The sequence below is a fragment of the Macadamia integrifolia genome, unplaced genomic scaffold (assembly GCF_013358625.1).
Source record: "Macadamia integrifolia cultivar HAES 741 unplaced genomic scaffold, SCU_Mint_v3 scaffold522, whole genome shotgun sequence".
Classification (NCBI taxonomy): Eukaryota; Viridiplantae; Streptophyta; class Magnoliopsida; order Proteales; family Proteaceae; genus Macadamia; species Macadamia integrifolia.
The window spans coordinates 184,420-205,743 of NW_024870471.1; the positions used below are offsets into that span (position 1 = coordinate 184,420).

General features: G+C 41.4%; 2 protein-coding genes across 2 annotated transcripts; one reads left to right on the forward strand and one right to left on the reverse strand.

Annotated features, from left to right (window-relative positions):
* Positions 1-2,552: 2,552 nt before the first annotated feature.
* Positions 2,553-3,325, forward strand: LOC122069033. Its single transcript, XM_042632965.1, has one exon. The coding sequence runs from the start codon at positions 2,553-2,555 to the stop codon at positions 3,057-3,059; it is 507 nt and encodes a 168-aa protein (XP_042488899.1). The 3' UTR covers positions 3,060-3,325.
* A 5,874-nt stretch (positions 3,326-9,199) lies between these two features.
* On the reverse strand, positions 9,200-10,937 carry LOC122069023 (adenylate isopentenyltransferase 5, chloroplastic-like). Its single transcript, XM_042632953.1, has one exon. It carries the CDS (start codon positions 10,698-10,700, stop codon positions 9,666-9,668), a length of 1,035 nt encoding a protein of 344 aa, XP_042488887.1. The 5' UTR covers positions 10,701-10,937; the 3' UTR covers positions 9,200-9,665.
* Between the last annotated feature and the right edge of the window lie 10,387 nt (positions 10,938-21,324).

The following is a 21,324-nucleotide window of genomic DNA, read 5'->3' on the forward strand; positions in this document are numbered from 1 at the left end:
AAGCTCGGACCCATCTGGATTGCAATTCGTTCTTTTAAACCCTACTTGAAACACTTCCAATTAATCACAATTTTATTTTATTTTTTAAATTGTTGAATTTCTCTTACCCTTAATGAAGAGAGAATATCTTAAGACACGACAACTGACCCTTGGATTCAAATAAAGAAGACGTTTGTGAGTTAATGATGACAGGGTCACATTATGGATTCTTCATCCCACCTTTGGTAACAAAAACTCTCCTCGTTTTTAGGAAGGTTGAAAGTTGAATTTGCAATGGCCTCAAAATCAAGGTCAAGGCCAATGAAAGAAAATGAAATTACCAAAAAAATTGAGACTTTTTAAAAGACAAAGTATAAGTGTCAATTTGGAACTAGGGTAAACAACAATAACAACAATCTGAGTCTTAATCCCAATATAATGAAATTGGTTACATGGATCCAATCAAAACATAATAGGGTAAAAAAAAGTCCAAACATCACGAGTAGGAAGAGAGAATAAGAATGAGATTATATATGAGAGTAAGAGAAAATAAGCATAGGCCAAGTCGAGAGAATCTCAGCTACATGGATCCTTTCTTTGGGCTTAATTGATTGGTTTTATTATTGATAAATGGTCTTTGAAACTTGATTTACCCCACCTAAAGGTATTGTCTCATCGATGAGATGAGATCCTGCTTCATTATCTTCGAGAAATAGGATTACAACATTCGTCTTCATACCACTCTCAGATTATTTATAGAGAAACAGAACTTCGCTACAGATATATAACGAAAAACCCTAATACCAGAAATATAAAATTAACCTCAATAAACAAATCCCAAATAAAATTCGGGGATTACGATTACTTTAGAGGCTTGCACCAATAGTCTTTGAATTAAATTGTGACTGAATACAAGATATCGTACCCCAACATAGTGTGGGATCCAACCTCCAAAATGTCCATCAAGAAAGACAAAAACGGATTAAAACTTGAGCTCAAGATATTAGGCATGTGTTTTAATACCCACGAAACTAAACTTTATTTCTGATCCACATTTCTGAACAAAAGGTTATCAAGTCATAGAAGTGAAGGAGAAAAAGGTCATTACCCTTTACTGTCTTCACCCATTACAAGCGTACGTAGGTAGCTTGTTTCCTCGGATCAGGCATTGGGGCTTTTTTAGGACCGCATTCATGATTTTGAAGTTCAAAAATGGATTGTTTTAGTTGAACCAAGTGGCTAATGCAGCTGCTTTAAATGTAGAAAAAAAAAAAACTTTATTATTGATTTAGGCTATTTATTGTTTCGGGAGAGAGATGGACGCACCACCCATGTATGATAAGTTAGCTGGTGATACCAATGGAAGTACGGGTGTAGGTACAAAGGATGAATTTCGTGCATTTAGGGTCTACCCCTATCTCTCACCACTTGATGGTGTGAAGGGGAGAACGATATATCTTTGAAATCACCACCTAGATAAGGGTCTAGGATGTGGAATGGTGAGGTTGAATCGTGCTACTAGACTCTATAGGTGGATCGATAAGAGAAAAAAGTTGGCTCCCAGAAGGACGTGGGTCATCACGAAAGTGTACAAACTTGGCTGAAATTTTTGGAACCAAATACTTTCTCTCACGGGAGAAAGCCTAGCGTGGGTGTCAATCCCAAGCCCGCACTGATTTGAGTGATCAAGCCTGATTGTTTAAAAGGTCCGGATTGCATAGATTATTAAACGTGTCGGGCTCAATCTCGGTCTATTTATAAACAGGTAGTACACGGTGCAAGGGGTAAACCCGATCCACCCGACTCAACCCGACATGTTTATCCTGACCGTTTATATATATATATATATATTTTAGAATATAGTATATATTGATATCTTTATCAATTATTGAATGTAATTAAGTGTAACACCTTTCCTAAATTTTTTGTGTTTAATAAAATATATTAAAGTCTCGTAAATCTAAGACAATTAAATACATTTACGGATTTATTGGTACATTATCTTATTTAAGGTTACTTAAGGCCCGAATAACCTGATTAGAAGAAGCCAGGTTAAAGCTCAGAACTTGATTGAACCCGACACGAGACCGATCAAGACTTGCTCATTCCTTAAATAGGTAAGTCACGGTCCAAGGGTATAGGTTGGGCTAGGCCCGATAAATTGACACCCCTAGTTGGGAGTTCCTTTGGGTGCATGCCCAATTGGATGTGCACTGGAGAGGATCTGAGTCGGAATTATTTTAGTAAATGACTAGCATTTGCTCTCTCTGTCGCTGAGTGGTATTCAACCTACAAATTCTTGGATCTTAATTCAATGTAAATTAAATATTCTCCACTAAGAATAAAAGGCCATTAAACTCAAGCTTAAAAAAGTTTTTAAACTAGGTGTTTGGTCATGAGTAGGTCATATCAACCAGGACAAAGAAGGGCGGTGAAATACATGAGTGGGCAACTAGTACATCACCAGTACCAATTAAGTTAATAAACACCTCACACTAATTGAATGAAGCAATTCTCAATTAAGTCTCACCCTTTAAAGGATGTGCTAGCTATTGAACCCCAGAAGCCCAAGCATGGAGAGGATCAAAACTGGAATGTTAATGATGTTCATTACAGTATTAATGGTACTGATACCCAAGATAATGTCGGCGACGCCGACGTCTCCTCGCCCACTCTGCATGTCCCAGTTTGCACTGGTCAATCATGCTTGTTCCTTGCTTCCATTTCGTTATCGTATTCCACATCTACCAGTGACCAAAGATGCAGGGCATGAACAGGTGCAAGTGCAACAGAAGAAACAAGAGGATCAGGCTCAGCTTGAGGGCGAGTGCGACCATGAGCATGGCCATGAGCATGAGAACAGGGAAAGTGTTAGGCACAGGCACTCACACCGTCACCACCATGAGCACTTGGACGTAGAAGTGGATTGTTGCAGGTGGTTGAAGGAAATTGATACCATATGTGTCTGTGAGGTTCTGTTTCATCTTCCTCCATTCCTTCAGGCACCTAAGCACTCTTATACGGTTTCAGTTGGTGAGGAATGCGAAATCACTTATCCATGTCCTGGGCGATCGGGATAATTAATAATAAGGTGTGGTGTGGTGTGGTATGGGTTTGTCTTTCTAAATTATTGTGTTTAGGGTGGGGGAAGGGGAAGGAGGAGCTTTTGTGGGGTTTCTATTGACATTTTAAGCTTAACAAGGGATGTCATCAGGGTATCCTATGGTTTAAACTGAGTTGGTAGTTGGTACTCCTAGTTTGTTTAGGCACGTACCTTTGATTTCACAGTTTAAAGTGGACGTGATAAATGTTTACCAAATTTTAATTTGAGAAGATATTTTGGGGATCTTTTGATGTATAAAAATGGGAAAGTTTTTTTTTTTCACCCTGTGGTGCATGACCATGAACAAAGCTGTTAGAAGGGGGATGAGGGTCTATAGTGCACCCCACAACTCCATCCAAGACTGTGCATGGTTCATGCACACTGTGCACAAAATCTTTTGCCTATTAAAAGTAGGGAAAAAGATTCCCACGAGTAGTGTGAGAATGTTTTATCATGTCCTCTCACATCCTGATCATGCGAATCCTACACACTCTCTCTCTCTCTCTTACCTGATCATTTTTGCCGAGGCAATGCTTTCCAAGAAAAATATATGATATTGAAAAACCACAGTACTTTTTTGGATATTAGGACTTCCATATGCCGATAGTGTGGGGATTCTTTCCCATGTCTTGTCAAATAACTAATTTTCTTCTCTCCTCCCTGATCTTGTGGATCTGTATTGCCGAAACAGATTCAATATGCCGATTGGTATTGTAGAAACACAACCCTAAAATGATGCAGAAGATAATGAAAAAATAGAACAAACAATGCACACGGATTTTACGAGGTTCGGTAAGGTTGCCTATGTTCCCGGTGAGTTGAGATCCTGCTTCACTAGTAATGGAGAATAGGGTTACAGCGCTTGTCCTCACACCTCTCAATATTGCTTGTATTACAGAGAAAAAAACCCTCGCTACAAATATATAGCGAAAAAACCTTAATTCAAAAAGTACAAAATTGCCCTAAAATAAAAAATTTGAGCGGGGGGCTGCGCCGCCCTACACCCCTGCTATGCAGGGGGCTTCCTGCCCCCCTTGCAACCCCCACGGCTAGCTAATCGGCTAGCGGGACTGCCATCCTGGCCATCGAGGCACTGCACTAGCACTCTCTGTATTAAACTATAATGAAATACAAGATATCGTATACCAACAGGTATAGCATGGTAGATTCCCTTGTCCTAGCAGCATGGGAATCTTTTAGAATTTTTTCCAAAGGATTCCAATGATTTATTCCTTGGAATTTAAAACCAAGGCCCATCTCTATTTTTTGGTAAATAGAGAGTTTACTGATGAAACCAAGGCCCATCTCAGTCAATATCCTTCAGAATTTAATAACCTGGATTTCTTATGAGCCGGCTTGGGTTGCAACTTGCAACTGTAATGCTTTTCCTTTTTCAAACCCCCCCCCCCATACGGTAAGCAGTGCTTTTGCATGATCAACGAGTGATAATAGGGCATGATGACTTGAACCACAAATGGCTGACCTGAACGGTGATGAGCCAAAGACTTACTTCCACGCGCTAGGCTACCAACCCTGTTGACTGATGCTTTCTTATCATTGCATTCCAAATTGGTAGGACCTTTAATGGGGTATGGAATGTTAGGTAGGGTATTGCTACAAATCAGATTGCCCTAGCTTGTGAACCAAGGATACTATCCTCATTAAATTGTTGAACCAGATAAGTTGCAAGCATGCTTCATGTGTTGGAAGGTTTAGGTTTGATCTTGGGTTTTGAATTGATCATGGATGGGTTTATACCACTCGAGAGGGACGAGGGTAGGGGGCGTCCCTTCGACCGCACGGTGTTCACCACTTGGAGAAGGAAGACTTCTCCCTATTTTGAATGGGTTCATGCCACAACCATACAAGGTTCCAACTTCCATAAATCACTGGGCGGGGAAGGGAAACTTCAACACCCTTCTTTGAATGGGTTTATGCCACAGCCAGATAGGGTTCCAACTTCCACCTTTTTTCTACCAATCTTATGTGTTGACAGCCAGAAAGGTGGCATAGCACCGGAATGGATATATGTGACATGGGCTGGAACGGCCTGAGGCATGACAAGCCCAACCCAGGCAAAACTAAGACTGGCAATCTCCATGGACCATCTCCCCTTATTTTTTGCAACCATTTCTATCCAACAAGAATTGAATTGAATATTTCAATTTGGTGCACTATGTACCGACACATGTTGATTTTTTTTTCCCCTTCAATGAAATTACTTGCTTACATCATAACCTCAAAATTTGTAAATATTTTTGTCACGAGGTTAATATGATTTACGCTAAAACTTGACATATGAGTAAGTGACTTCGTATATCAATCCTTAAAATTTCAGCCTCTCAAGGAAAACTCGACCATGACTTGATTATATAGAGTACTAGAACAGAAACTTTCCCCATATATAAATAGGGAGATGTTTCCTACCTGGTAGCAGAGTCTACACGGGCAGGCAAGAGCCGATAAATGACCCCCTATTGTTCAATCAATAAGAAAGGAGAGAGAGAGAGAGAGAGAGAGAGAGAGAGAGAGAGAGAGAGAGAGAGTCTATGTTCCTGATAGGAAACATTAAATTTTTTTCCTATATAATATAGATAAAGGAAAAGTGTCTTTGAGCCTAAGGCGTTTCTTACATCCTCTATGAAATCCTTGGGCAAGTGATTACTGCTAGGCTATCTACAACCTACACCCTCTCAGAAAGAGGAAAAAATGACCGTCTTGCCCCCATGATAAATGCTCTGGGCCTTACTCTAATTGGCTCAGCTCCCGCAAAGAAACATCAATATTTTCCCCCATGGGAGAGAGAATATATTGCCAAGCTGCATATAATCTTTGCTTAGAAACAGAAGCACACGAAATGACCCCTTCCCTGTGAAATGAAAAATCACACCCTTGCCATGAAAAAATCCCATCTTTGTTATTACCTTGTGTTCACTCTCACTAAAAAAAAAAAAAAAAAAAAAAAAAAATTATAACGTTTGCCATATACACACACTTAAGATCCCTAGTTATAACATCCTGAGCAGCATCAAAATGAACCACTGCACTTCCCAAACTGCATTCAGAGCACCCTTCCTTTAAAATGATCCAACAAAATATTTAACGGTTGGAATATAGATTTATTTATACGCATCCTAAATAATAGTTGGATCTTTATCAAAAAAATAATAATAATAGTTGGATTGGATTGGATAGCATAGGATACGGATTTAGACCCGGATAATATACCCGTTATTGATAACCCCAAGTACACTGGATCTTCTGTTTCCGGTTTAACATCGGGACCACTGTACGGTTTGATCCCAACCATTTATCCGGTTTTACTACGCTCCATTGGATACAAATGATCCAGTCCAGTGAAAGCGAGAATCTTTAAAAACATTCTCCTTTTGGGATAAAATCTGTGCGGTTCATGACAGTCCAGGCCGGACCACAGAACACCCGTTGGGTAAGAGACTACGACGGGTTTGACTTCTTTAGGATTTTGGATCGAGACTCGGGTGAGTCACAATCTCCTTTGCACGGAAGAGGAATGTCTTGTCCAACGGTCCCAAACGAGGACGGTTTGGATTTCATTCCAAATGGATAGTTAAAGCAGAGGATTTAGACTCCATTGATCCTGACTCGTCATTTGTAATCAAAGAATGCGAGTTAAGGTTCCAAGTTGACTCTGCACTCCCACCTTAGCTTTTTGCTTAATTCTTGTATACATATTGCATCCACATTCTACTTTTTTGAACTTTCACAAGGATCCTCACATCTTGACCGTTTACTTGGATCATCACTATTTCCTAGACACATCTCTCTATTTATAGATTCATCTTTGCTTTTTTTGTAATTGTAGAGAAGGCATAGTCATTATCTCTCTTCATTTCTTCTATTGGAAGAAATAATCCACCTTGTTGGTCATTCCATCTAGTTTTAATAGCTTCAACAATCCACCACTTTTTTGTTGGTTACTCCGTTCTTGTTGATCATTCCATTTAGTTTCAATTGCTTCAACAATCAACCACTTTCTTGTTGGATATTCTACTCTTCCACTTGCTTGTAAGATACTACTCTTAAGAAGACTACAACCTCTTTCACTTACTTAACTCTTGACTTTACATTGGTTTGGACCTAATGTGGTCCAACCACTTACATTTCTTTTTTTTTAACCAAGGTGTCCAGGCTAACTTATGCGCATCTTGACTAATCCGCGGGAGACTAGCATAGTAACGGACAAATAATTATAATTTTTTTATCATTGAATCAATCCATCAACCGATCTAGATGAAAATCACCAAACTTAACAATTTCTATATTAGCTTTAATTACGACTGGAAAAATCATCTAGACCATTGAATCAAACTTTAAACCAATCCAAATAAAAATCATAAATCCAACAAAATTGATCGAATCGAATATTTTGAATCTAAGATAAACCCAATCCGCTTCACCGATTTTTGAAACCCTTCCACAAAGTGCTTTATCATAATTAGCCATGGAGGAGCCATGCCTTAACGTCGCTAGCTCTCACTTCTCGGGGTTCACATCACGTCTCTCTCATTTATCAGGTCCCACCCAAAAGCCCATTGCATAACATAATACGGTAACAACAGGATAAGTCGCTTTCTTATTTGTTCAAATTTTTTACAATTTTGGCAATCCATTTTATTGGCCGTTCCCTAATTCTCAAGGATAACAGACAGAATTGAATTCCCGCCCCCTCCCCATCCCCCTCTCCGCCCCCCCCCCCCACCTTCTTTTTGATAATAATTAGATCAATTAAGGAAAAAAAAAAAGCTACAATTTAATAGTCCATCTCAAATAGGGCATAATATTTAATGATGAAACTTGATATTCCAAGAGATTTTATCTTCATTGTGAGTGAAAATTTTCTCCTAATTCTATTCAAGAAATTGTATCTAATTGGGAACCGCAAATTCAAGACGAAGTCCCTACAAGATTACCTATTCTTTAGAATAATTAATTATAAAATTATATTTGTTAAGGCAATCATAGCAGTAGACCTTCCAATAGGAAGGTCAAATGTTACTCTTAGTAAAGATATATAAATGAAGGTTTATCGTGACCCATGGAACAATTTTGGCTAATGATTGTCTCCCACCCATGAGAGAAGTTTATGAAATTTTAGATGATAATAACGACTCTCCCTTTCACTATCTCAGCTAAGGTCTAAGAACATAGTTTTACACATTAAAGGGTGGGGTTGGCGAATCTAGTACCACTAGAGTCGTCATACAATCTAGCAATGCTTCCTATGCTTAAAGGATCAATAGTCTTGACTAATGGGATCCAGGGATCCCCTAAGAGATTGTACATTAGTTATGGCACAATAGATGAATTAATATAATCTCTTAATTAGTGGGATTAACATAAGTGCACATGATGAAACGTTTCCTGATAAGCTGATATTATATGAAGAAGTAAGCTATAATTCACAGGAGGGAAATGGGATTAATGTTCTAAACCAACCATTGTCTAGTTGAATTCTACCAAAAAAACAAACCATTGTCTAGTTGGAAGCATAAAAATGGTTAGAACAACGACTCTCCACATATGTGTAAGACATATGATATGATAATGGTAGTTGTTGGAGGTGGGGATTCTTATTTCTTAAACCACTGGATCTTAGCCTGGAGAGCAAAAACCACAAAATTGAGGCTTTAGTGAAGGCATCATTGGATCTTAGCCTCCACCTCCGTTGGTCTTCATGTCAACTTCCACTATCACTTTCAATGATGTGGACTCCTTAAATCTACAACCAAAGCCTCCTTAAAATCAACATCACCAATCAATCTCCCAAACAATCTTCTCTCTCTCTCCAATAATTTTCCTAGAGAAAATTTTTCCTTCATTGTACGATGAAGAAATCATAAAACCATTAGTGGTCATAAATTTCTATCCCTTATACCTAAATGGTCAAAATTACCCTTTACTGTTTTGCGATACCCTCTCAACACCATTCAAAAGCCTCAATCAAACCTCTTGTGGCCCAAGAAAAACTTGTCCACTTTCATTTCATTTCTTTCATTTTATTGATTCTGTCTATTTTATGAACCGAAAAATAAAAAAATATCCCCGACTCAAGATAAACAGGAAAAGAAATCCATAAAATCAAACAGCCAAGATATTTATTCACCACACATCTCACTCAAGTCTCAAATACTCTCAAAGATGACAATGTCTTGGAAGGAAAAGTAGAATAATACAAAGAAGCATACCCACTAGTAATGGATCCCACGAACCCCCCCCCCCCCCCCCCCAAGACAGTGCCCCATGCAAAACTTTGGGGCCCAAAGGGTCATAACAGTGAACCGCAGCCACAGCAATACAACCAACTTTGAGTACGGAAACTAAGTGCACTGATCTGTCCTTCCAATGCGGATTTCTAAAATGCTTCCCACACTGTACCGAGCCCGAAACACGACAAAAACCACCTTTTGACGCTTTTACGATTTTGATCAACCTCTCTGAAAGTTAAAAAAAAAAAAAAAGATGCCGACACGTGTATATACCACGTGTAATTCATCTATGGTACTTTTCTGATCGCTGATGATGATTAGGTGAGCCCCCCAATCTAGCGTGTGGCTGCAGCAACGGCGGTTGCCAAGACGGTGGTCGTGATGGCGAGTGATGGGATCTTAGGAGTGGACGTAACAATGGCACGATCGGCATCTTCACTGCGTTGGTGCAAGAAACTCCACACGATGGAAGCGGCTGGCCCCATCACCTGCTTCTCCCATGCCACGTCGGTCTCTTCACCTCTCCTTAGGAACATCTCCGTTGCATCGATCCGGTGTATGCACCATCCCAACAAATCTCTCAGCCTATGGATCTTTGACAACTGGTGCCGTGCCAGGCTACAAGTGTTGGCTTTTATCTTGTCTATTGCCGTCACGAGGAGCCTCGCCCGAGTCTCATCGTCATCAACCCCGGCCAGCTCGGCTCGTAGAAATCGGTCCATCTCTGGTACTCCAATGGCCCGCCGGATCCCACTTCCGTAATCGGCATCCGGTTTGAACATCGCTCTCACCTCATCTACCAGACCGGAATCGACCATTCGGTCGACCCGGTCCGACACGAAGGAGTGGAGTACAGGCAACGATACGTCCACCCAGAGGAAGCAACAATCGAACTTGGACCTGAACTGGAGAAGATTGGGAGAAGATTCGTTCACCAGCGCTTCTATGAAGGAATTGGAACCCCCAACGATGATTGGGAGAAGATTCCGGTCAACGATGGACTCCACGGCGAGTGATGCGTGGTGGCGGAAATCCTCCGCAGAGAAGTCCGCATCAGGGTTTATTACTCCCAAGAGATGGTGCGGAATCCCCTGTTGCTCCTCTTTGGTGACCTTATTGGTGACAATATCGAGTCCCTTATAAACTTGCATTTTATCGGAGTTGATGATCTCTGATGGAAAACGATGAGCGAGGTCAATGGAGAGTCTGGATTTTCCGGTTCCTGTGGGACCCATCACGAACACCACCTTTTCTTTCCGGCGAATAGGGTTGAAGGGACGTTCTCTGTTGATGATGCCGGTGGCGGAGGGGAAGAAGTTCAGAAAGGAGTGATGAGCTTGTTTGCAAACTGAAGAGAAAGAAACCTTCATATTGAAAAGCTCACACGTGTGAAAAGCCTGACAAAACGCGTCGACCTGACCGTTGAGGATGATATGTGGAGAAGGAAGGAAGGTCAAACTTACGATCCTCTTCAGCAGCAGAGATAAGAGACTCAAGAAAACAGAAGGTATAGAAGTGAAGGAAGGAAATTAGGTAGTGATGAGGAGAACCCAAGAAGATAAAAAACCTACTGGTATTTCCTTTCTAAATTTGGCACCACATAAAGTTGTAAAGATTGAAAACGTGTGTGAGAGGAGTAAGCAAGAGGGCGAGGCTTACTATTTATGGAGCTAAATCTCTCGTGCGTTATCTCTAAGGTCCATCTTTAAACATAGTTAAGTGGAAAAAATTTCGTTGCTGTCCGGGTTGCAGCAAAGTAGCTACAACCCAATGGTAACAGCCAAGAGAATGGAATCCCAATGATAGGTTTGAAAATACCAAACTATGGTGAATATTTTCATCCATACCCGTAAGATTTCATTCATCTAGCTCGTACCAGGGGTTGTATCTACTTGGCTGTAACTCAGGCAACAGCCAATCAATCAAAACCAATATGAGTTTGTTGGATCATGTCTTGAGCTGGGTTTTGTGATATCGAAATCAAATCAGACATATCAAATCCAATAGGAGAACGAACCAAACTTAATAAACTGGATCGAAACCCATATAATTTGATAAGAAATCGATACCAACTTGAAATTCATAAAAAAATGCATATTTTTTCATACTTCTAAATATATGAACATGGTAAACCGAAATCAAACCGTAAAGAGAAATTAAAACATGATGAACCCTTATTAGATCATGTTTTGGGCTCACTCATTCTAACACTAAAACCGATTCAGACCAATCGATTGACACCCCTAATTAAACCACTTGGGTTCACATTTGATGCAAAGTTAAGCTTGGGACAAGATTAAGAAGCTTTTCAAAGCTTCACTACTTTGTTTAGTATGACTTTATGTTTTTGTAGGGCAGTTTTGCCTTGATGCGTGCTTATAGGAGAGCCAATAATTAAGCTTGGGTGGGTATAAGTTGTTTTTTAGAGGAAAGCATCTCATTATACCTTTTTTTTTAAATATATATTTATGGTGATCAAGGGTGACTTCGTTGCAGGATAGAATATATATAAGAGGAGAGAAGGCATTGGGGTAATTGATCCCCCTCACGTGTACTCGGGATGGAACAACACATTTGTGCATAAAAAAATATGCTCTGATACCGTGTATCTATTTCAAAAGCTTGAACTATTGGATGGAAAGACTTACAAATATGAGAGAATGAGAGATTGATGTGAGATTATTCTCTCAACACTATACACACTCCCACTTTAGGACTTCGTTTGATGGCTAATCCTTTTAAATGAGACTAATAAGTTCGTCACCCAATATTAGGAGATGACAAATGAAACCGAACCCTAGAAAGAAAAAAAAAACGTGAAACTAAAGAATCGACAAAGATAATAAATTCAATAAGCATTAGAAAATAACGTAATTTTATTTCTTATGTACTCCCAAACTCCTGGTGACACTATTAGAGAATTCCAATTGTTCCACCCTTTTTTTTTTTTTTTTGCTAACGAGAGTTTTCAAGCTTTCGACCTGATTATTCCCTACGTCCAGCTAACCCCACAATTACTCGACTAGGTCATCAGTGGTACTAATCAGAAAGCAAAATTAATCATGTCGTGAGTGGCCCCAAAGGTGAATCGAACACAAGTAAGTCACTTCCTAAGGCTCTTTACTCATGAGAATTCACCAATGGACTAACCCCTTGGGGCTCCAATTGTTCCACCTTTCCTTTTTTTTCCCCCCCCCCCCCCAACAAAAGGGATTCAAAAGATAAACCATTAAACTAAACAACTAGGTACTATTCTCCTTATATTTTATGATCACCATCACCATGATTAACCTCATTAGAATGTTGAAGATGCAAAGCATGCTTTGACCTAGGTTTTTTATTGAGTTCAGTAGAGTACCAGTACTAGAACAAATCAATATTAAGCCAAGCCTGGCCTGCCTTACCTTTACAACAGTTCACATATTTATGTATATGCCTTCATCTCCATCAAGGACAACCATTAAGGACAAGAGATGTCTCTTCATAAGATACTTTAAGTCAGTCATGTAATGAGGAATTAAATAGAGTTTAATGACTATGATGACAGGATTAGCTTCTCTCCATTTAAAGAAAAAGTAAGTTTCCATGTGTGCCCAAAGTCATAAATCAAATTCAAAAGGAAATGAAAGAAACCAATTGATCACTTAGAGAGAGATAAAAAGGGAACTTCCACGATCATTATTATAAAGCTCTTTCTCATTTATTTCTGATGGCCTTCAAGCATCAGTTTACTATATATATCTTATCATTGGAAGATGGCCATTAGAACGGCTCCTAACACTTTCACATCAGCCAAAAGCATTTCTCTTTTGGATTTAGCTTCATCTTTAGTGTGTGTATATATATATATATATATATATATACCTTATCATGGACAAAGTACTCCATAATGCTCTCTTATGCTTTGGAATCTCATATACTATTTATAGTCTTAGAAAGGAGTACCCGTGCACAGCCTTTAATTATTAAGGAAAACAAAAATGAAAATAAGTCAATCAGCTATCTTATTCAAGGCTAGGGTCGGTTATACTTATACCATGGGGACCCATCTTCTACTTTTGATTCCATGTGACCCCACTTTGAATCAATCCCTTCATATAGCCACGTGGAGGAGTTATACATGGATCTTTATTTCACTTTTACATGAAGGAATCCCCTTCTTCATTAGTGGATGGGTATGTTGAAGAGCTTATCAAGTCTAATCGTGAATGAGAATCAATGAATTTTCACTATTCTTAGTCTTTTGTTAAGACATGCATTAACAATGTTGATTCTCAACATAATGGCTACAAACCAAGAGAAAAAAAATACGACATTGAAAACCAAAGGGAATAAATACGAAAACCTAAAATATGGGAAAAGGTTCTCTTAGGAGCTAGGGTAGGGTTCTGTCTCTCTCATATGAAGTTATCTCGTTGCTCTCCTACGTATGTAATTATTTTGTCACTTTACATTAGTGTGCTCCTTTATATTGCTTTTCCAGAGAATATTTTATTTAAAAGTATAATTTAGGACCGGAACACATGTTGCTAGTGTGGAAGGAATTTCCTGTACCACACCAATCACAATGTAGGAAACAATTTCTAGCAATAATGGACACTGATATACCATATATATACTCGTTGACTAGTCAATGGATGGGTGGCCGTACCCCTCAGCATAAGCACAGACTAACCTCCTCGACGTACATTAAGGGCTCCTGACCATCCGACCCACTCTTATAAGAGGTCGTATAAGAGGTCGTCCCAACATCCCTAACTGACGTAAACCGTGACTAAGGCAACTAAACTGAGTTGGATGGTTACTCCACCCCTAGTCCCACCACGATTAAGTTAACCATTACTAAACCCTACCATGGTCAGGTTGGCCGTTAGAGAACCTTACCATGGTCAGGTTAACAGTTATGATGACCAACCCAGGTTAAGTTAACCGTTATGGCCTTAGCTAGCTCAGCCACTATAGGAAAGGATCCTCCCAGCAAGATGAGGACACGCATTCATACGCTAGCGCCTCTCGAGCAATGAAAAAGACATGCATCACCTATATAAGGAGGGCTCGCCAGACTTAAAGGTAAGACTCTCAATCGGCTGAACATTTTACACAAGAAGTATATTTGAGTCTAACTTTGGCATCAGAGCCTAGTCCCGGAGTTCCCTCCGGGCCAGCCTCTAATATGTGTTGTGCAGGATTCACGTCATGGGAGTTTGTGCAGACACATATGGTCAGGTAGGGGAGAGAGAGTTAGTGTGGATCTCACATGGTAGAGTGTGAGAAAGGATTGATCCCACACTATAGGCATGGGATATTTTTCATTATAATTTAAAGTCCAACTTGAGAATGACAATTGTTAAGTTATGAATGGAATATTAATGGTATAGACAATCTATTAGGTCATTTAGATTCAACTCTAATTAAGGATAATCACATATAAAGCTAGCCTAATACAATCATTTTACTTTAATTATGATGAGTTTTTGTCATTTCACTCTTGTTTTAATTAAACCCATGTATAAATTAGTTGGTCCCAGTATTTCGCAACTTTGCAAATTGCTCAGGACATCTAAATGTGGGTAACAGTTTTGTATTGGGCATCCGAGTACATCTTTTGTCTATTTTTTTCATTCATTTAGTTGTAGTTTTCTATGACCAAAGAAAAGAGAGAGAGAGAGAGAGAGAGAGAGAGAGAGATGTCAACCAAGAAGAGAGAGATGTCAACCAAGAAGCCTGCTTTGAGTCTTGACTGCTTCAACTTAGCCTTTGGACTACTCACATTAAAAGAAAGGATGATTCTCTCTGTCACACCCCGTTCGCACTGAACCGGAGCGGTGACCGAGTTAACACCGGTTAACCCAAACCTGCCAGGATCATCAGATACTGTATTCCACCACAGCATACACACACTAACATCAACTCATCAAATCAGCGGAAGACTAAGTTTTACCTGTAATAATTCCCATATACCTGATACCCAAATGGCGATACCATAATTATATACATTTGGGCCCGAAGGCATGATATATATACACAAAAAGAATAAAGTTCAAATATCAAGTATATACAGGAATTTGTCAAAATCATCAGAGTACACAGCTCGGCTCGGTAGTGGAACTCAACACGACCTCAAAACTGCTGTCCCGCAGCACAGCTCTCGCACGCGCAGTCTACGCCATGCTCAAACTCATCAGGGGTCCACCAGTCCTCTCCAGGAAACTCGACTGTGGGACCCACCCCCTGCTCCTCAGGTGCATGACCTGCAAAATCATCTAAAAAGGGGTGTACACGTGGAATGAGCTCACTAGCTCAGTAAGTAGAGAGGTGGACCACACACAACAGTCCACACATCACAACACATCATATGCACTACATGTCATGCAAATCATTTTAATCACATACACCTAATCAACATTACTAAGTCTTTGGTTTTAGTACTACTACAACCACAGTGCGCGTATACTCCGGGTACGAGCCGCGAACTCCCTCCCGCGATACGCCCATAGGGCTGTTGGAGAAGGCCCACCGTGAGTACTCGGAAAAATAAAGACAATGCCGTCCACCGGCTCTCAACTGAAATGTAAATAATTTAAATGACAGTGCTGACTCCAGCAATTTAAAAGCAGTACGATTGGCCCTCTTGAAATACCACCGGGGTTGCCGACTGTCCTACATGACTCGCCGGGCGTAATGCCTAACCGCCACAGTGTCCGACAACCGCGACCCCTGCTTCCCCCAAATGGCAACCCAACACCTTAACCCCTGTTGGGAAGGGTCGTAGCACGGGATGGTGAGAATCCTAATACCGCATGCTCCTATATGCAGTACGACTGCATAGTGCCTCCGTGTCCCATACCACGGGCCACCAATGCATTCGTTTCCAAGCCGACCACGGCCTCTAATCTATCAATGCATTATGCAACATGATGTCCACATTCAACATATAACGTCTCATTTAATTTGCAATTGAAAGTAAACATAACATATATGCACATCAATGAGTGGAATGACTAATCTATATAGCATATTCATGATGACATGACTAAATTAGATATAGTTATATGAATGCCAAACAAATGCCTTGAAACAAGGCCAAACGTCCTCTCTCCACTTACCTGTAGCGTACACGAAGTCTCGTTCGGTACGGGCGAGATCCAGAGCGAATCGGGTATGATTTGGTGAACCTAACATAATTAAGCGGGGTTAGTACTTCACCATTTTAGAATCAAAATTAATGAAATCCGACTTCAAAATCGTGTTTAGAACGTCGAAAGAAGGTCACACGTCCGATTTGGGCTCAATCGGACCCCCGGATCACCCTCGGGGCCACACGGGTGGGTGCCAGACAGGTGGGTAGGGACCCACCGGTCCAACTCGCCGGTTTGGGACCGGTGGGTATGGACCCGCCGGTAGGACCCGCCGGTCCTACCCGCCGGTTTGGCCAGAACCCTCTGGTCCTCTCGGGTGGGTGTCTCAGGCGGGTAGGGACCCGCCGGTTGCACCCGCCGGTTTTGGCGGAAAAACCCCAGTTTCTTCTCCATTTCCTCCATTCCTTGGGGATCCAAATAGGGCTTTTCCCAACCCATTCTTCACACCTTTAGAGTCCTATGGGATGGTTCTAGCTTAGATCTAAGTTAGATTCGAGTGAGGGGAACCATCTTACCTTCTTTGCTCAAGAATGACTCCAAACACTTCAAAACACTTCCAACTCACAATGCTCCTTCTATCTTGTCAATAACTCTTCAAATCCTTCAAGATCAACACAATAATCATCTATTAAACCTTAGATTCAACATTTCAAAGGGTGTTTACAAGATCTTGAGAAACCATACACGAATCAAGGGTTTAAAGCGTGGGTATGGTTAATGCTCATAAAACCCAGCTTTACTTACCTCCAACTGTAGATCTCGAGTTGAAGATTACTCTTCCGGCACCGGAATGGCGAGATCGAGCTCCGGCGCCGCTGAAATCTTCCCTTTCTTCCTCTTCCTTTCTTCTTCCCTTTCTTTTTTTCTCTCTCCTCTGTACTTTTCTCCCAAACGTACGGGGGAAATAAAAAGGAAAAGAAGGAAATCATAAGGTCTTATATACTATTCCTAATTAAGTGAATAGTGTCGGATGGGTCACCCAGGTGGGTGGGGTACCCACCGGTCCTACCCATCCGAGAGTCAAAACTTGGGATTTTGACCGGGCTCTGACCTCGGCTCGGACCCTACCCCAAGCATACAATGTAGCATACGTACATAATCTTAAAATACAGATATAATACCTGTTCTATCCGTACATAGCCTTATGGTAGGTGCACGTACACGGTTTGGGTACTCCCGTCTCTTCTGGCACTGGCTCAGACTTGTCGGGCCAGCCGGTGTTTAAGGTCACCCGTGCCATCATAGCCCATAAGGAACCCACTCTAACATCCTCTGGCTCGGTTCCTGCATGGTTCAACCGGTTCAACCGCGAAATCAGACCGGGTTTAAGAAGCGGGTTATTACATTACCCCCCCCTTCTGAAAAATTTCGTCCTCGAAATTGCGTACCTGGTTGATCAAAAAGATGAGGGTACTTGGCTCGCATTTCATCTTCTACCTCCCAAGATGCTTCTTTAAGTGAATGACCAGCCCATCGCACCTTTACATAGGAAATGGAACGGTTGCGAAGGGTTTTCACCTTTCGGTCCAAAATTTCAGCTGGCTGCTCTATATAAGTCATATCAGCTTCTAGGTACCCTGGTTCCACGGGGAGTACATGAGATGGATCATGCACGTACTTCAGCATGGATATATGGAATACGTTGTGAACGTTTCCAAGCGAAGGTGGCAGAGCAAGCATGTAGGCTACTGAGCCAACCCGGGACAAGATCTCAAATGGTCCCACGTATCTTGGGCTCAACTTCCCCTTTCTGTGAAACCTTTGCAAACCTTTAGTAGGAGAGATCTTGAGAAATACCTTTTCTCCAGGCTGAAATTCAATCTCCTTCCTGCGGTTGTCTGCATAGCTCTTTTGACGGGACTGAGCTGCTTTAATCCGTTCTCTAATAACGTCGACTTTGTCACAAGTCATCTGGATCATCTCCGGTCCTAACATTCGTCGTTCACCTACCTCATCCCAATACAAAGGAGTTCTGCATTTTCTGCCATATAACGCTTCATATGGAGCCATCCCAATTGTAGCTTGGTAACTATTATTATATGCAAACTCCATAAGAGGTATATATTCTTCCCAGCTGCCACTCATCTCCATTGCACATGCCCTGAGCATGTCCTCTAATATCTGTATGGTTCGCTCCGACTGACCGTCCGCCTGTGGGTGAAAAGCTGTACTCAAGTTCAGTTGCGATCCCAAGGCACGCTGCAGGCTTTTCCAAAATCTGGAGGTGAACCTTGGGTCCCTATCTGAAACAATGCTCACTGGCACTCCATGTAGACGCACTATGTTGTCCATGTAAAGTTGTGCTAGTTTGGCCAGGGAGAACTTGGTCTTGATAGGAATGAAATGAGCGGTCTTGGTAAGCCGATCCACAATCACCCATATCGCATCCATTCCCTTAGGTGTACCTGGTAGTCCGGTGACGAAATCCATTGTAATCCTTTCCCACTTCCATTCTGGTACTGGGAGTGGCTGAAGGGTACCATAAGGTCGATGCCTCTCAGCTTTCACCTTCTGACAGGTAAGACAAGTCGCCACATACAAGGCTATGGTGACTTTCATGCTTGGCCACCAGTAACTCTGTTTGAGGTCTTTGTACATTTTGGTACTTCCTGGGTGGAGTGAGTACTCGGAGCTGTGTGCTTCTCTCACGATTTTATCCTGTATATCCAAATCATCAGGTACACACAATCTGTCTCGAAACATCAATGCCCCATCACTGGCTAAAGTAAAATCTGGGTCGTTNGTGAGTACTCGGAGTTATGTGCTTCTCTCACTATCTTATCTTGTATATCCAAATCATCGGGTACACACAATCTGTCTCGAAAAATCAATGCCCCATCACTGGCTAAAGTAAAATCTGGGTCGTTCATTGTTTGGTCTTGAACCTTAACTCTGATCCGCTGCAATTCAGGATCCAAAGGTTGCTTCACTATTACCTCTTGCCTAATTACCGGATGCACCTGTAGAGCCGATAAGGATACCGTCAACCATTTAAGGTTTTCTGGTTGAGGTTCAAGCTCTAAGGTTGCCCCTTCATACAAGAGGGTTTCATCCATTAGCATCGCCTCTTGCACAAGTGGTGAGCTGACTGCTAAGTATGAAAGCGACACAGTTTGTGTCTTCCGACTCAATGCATCTGCCACTACATTAGCCTTGCCGGGATGATACTGAATATCGCAGTCATAATCCTTCATGAGTTCAAGCCATCTTCTCTGTCTCATGTTCAGATCCTTCTGGGTGAAGAAGTATTTCAGGCTTTTGTGGTCACTGTATATCTCACACTTCTCCCCATACAAATAATGTCGCCAGATCTTAAGGGCAAAAATGACTGCGGCTAGTTCCAAGTCATGAGTGGGGTAATTCTTCTCATATTCCTTTAGTTGTCGGGATGCATACGCTATTACCTTCCCGCGTTGCATGAGAACACAACCCAAACCAACTTTGGAAGCATCGGTATAGACTGTCATTCCACCTGTGCCTTCAGGAATAGTCAGCACAGGGGCAGTCACCAACTTTTCTTTCAATTCCTGGAAGCTCTTCTCACATTCCTCTGCCCAGTCGAATTTCACACCCTTTTTAGTCAACTTGGTCATTGGTGCTGAGATCCGAGCAAAATTCTCAATGAAACGCCGGTAGTATCCAGCCAAACCCAAGAAGCTTCTAATTTCAGTAACATTCTTGGGGCTTTCCCATTCCACTACTGCTTTCACCTTAGCAGGATCTACTTCGATTCCGGCTTTAGACACTACGTGCCCCAGGAACCCAACTTGTTCAAGCCAGAATTCACACTTAATGTACTTGGCAAACAACTGTTGATCCCTCAACCTCTGTAACACCATCCTCAAGTGTTGACTGTGCTCCTCCTCGGTCTTGGAGTAGATCAAGATATCGTCAATAAAAACAATTACCCATTTGTCGAGCACATCCTGAAATACTCGATTCATTAAATCCATGAATGCTGCCGGCGCATTGGTTAACCCGAAGGACAACACTAGGAACTCATAATGGCCGTATCGAGTCCTAAATGCTGTTTTGGGTATATCACTGCTCTTTATCTTGAGCTGATAATAGCCGGACCGAAGGTCTATCTTTGAAAATACCCTGGCTCCCTGCAACTGATCAAATAAATCGTCAATGCGTGGCAATGGATACCGGTTCTTAATGGTTAGCTTATTCAACTCCTGGTAATCTATGCACATACGCAAGCTACCATCATTCTTCTTGACAAACAACACCGGGGCACCCCAAGGTGAAACACTTGGGCGAATAAACCCCTTTTCCAATAGTTCCTGCAACTGCATCTGCAACTCCTTCAATTCAGCTGGTGCCATCCTGTATGGAGCCTTAGATACTGGAGTTGCTCCAGGAGTCAAGTCTATGGCGAACTCCAACTCCCTATCAGGTGGTAAATGCATCAGATCATCTGGGAAAACATCGGGAAACTCTTTAACCACCTTTACTTCTTCTAGAGGTGTAACTCTTGCATCAACATCGAGTACCGAGACTATGAAACCCTGACATCCACTTTCTAGCAACTTTACCGCTTGGAGAGCGGAGACAAGGACCGTCCTCACCCTTTTCATTGTATCTGCTCGGTATACCCACTCTTTCCCTTCGTCATCTGTTACCTTAATCAGCCTTTCCGCACAGATCACATTAGCTCGATGAGCCGACAACCAATCCATACCCAATATAACATCAAAATTCTGCATATTGAATTTAATGAGTTGTGCTTCAAAGTTCTTCCCACTAATCTCCACTGGGCACGGCCCATACACTTCCTTCAACTGTGCAATTTTACCAGTAGGCATACTAACAATCATTCCATGGTCTAGGATCCTGGGTGACATCCCAA

Coding starts and splice junctions, on each gene's coding strand:
- LOC122069033 (XM_042632965.1), top strand. CDS start 2,553: ATGGAGAGGATCAAAACTGGAATGTTAATGATGTTCATTACAGTATTA.
- LOC122069023 (XM_042632953.1), bottom strand. CDS start 10,700: ATGAAGGTTTCTTTCTCTTCAGTTTGCAAACAAGCTCATCACTCCTTT.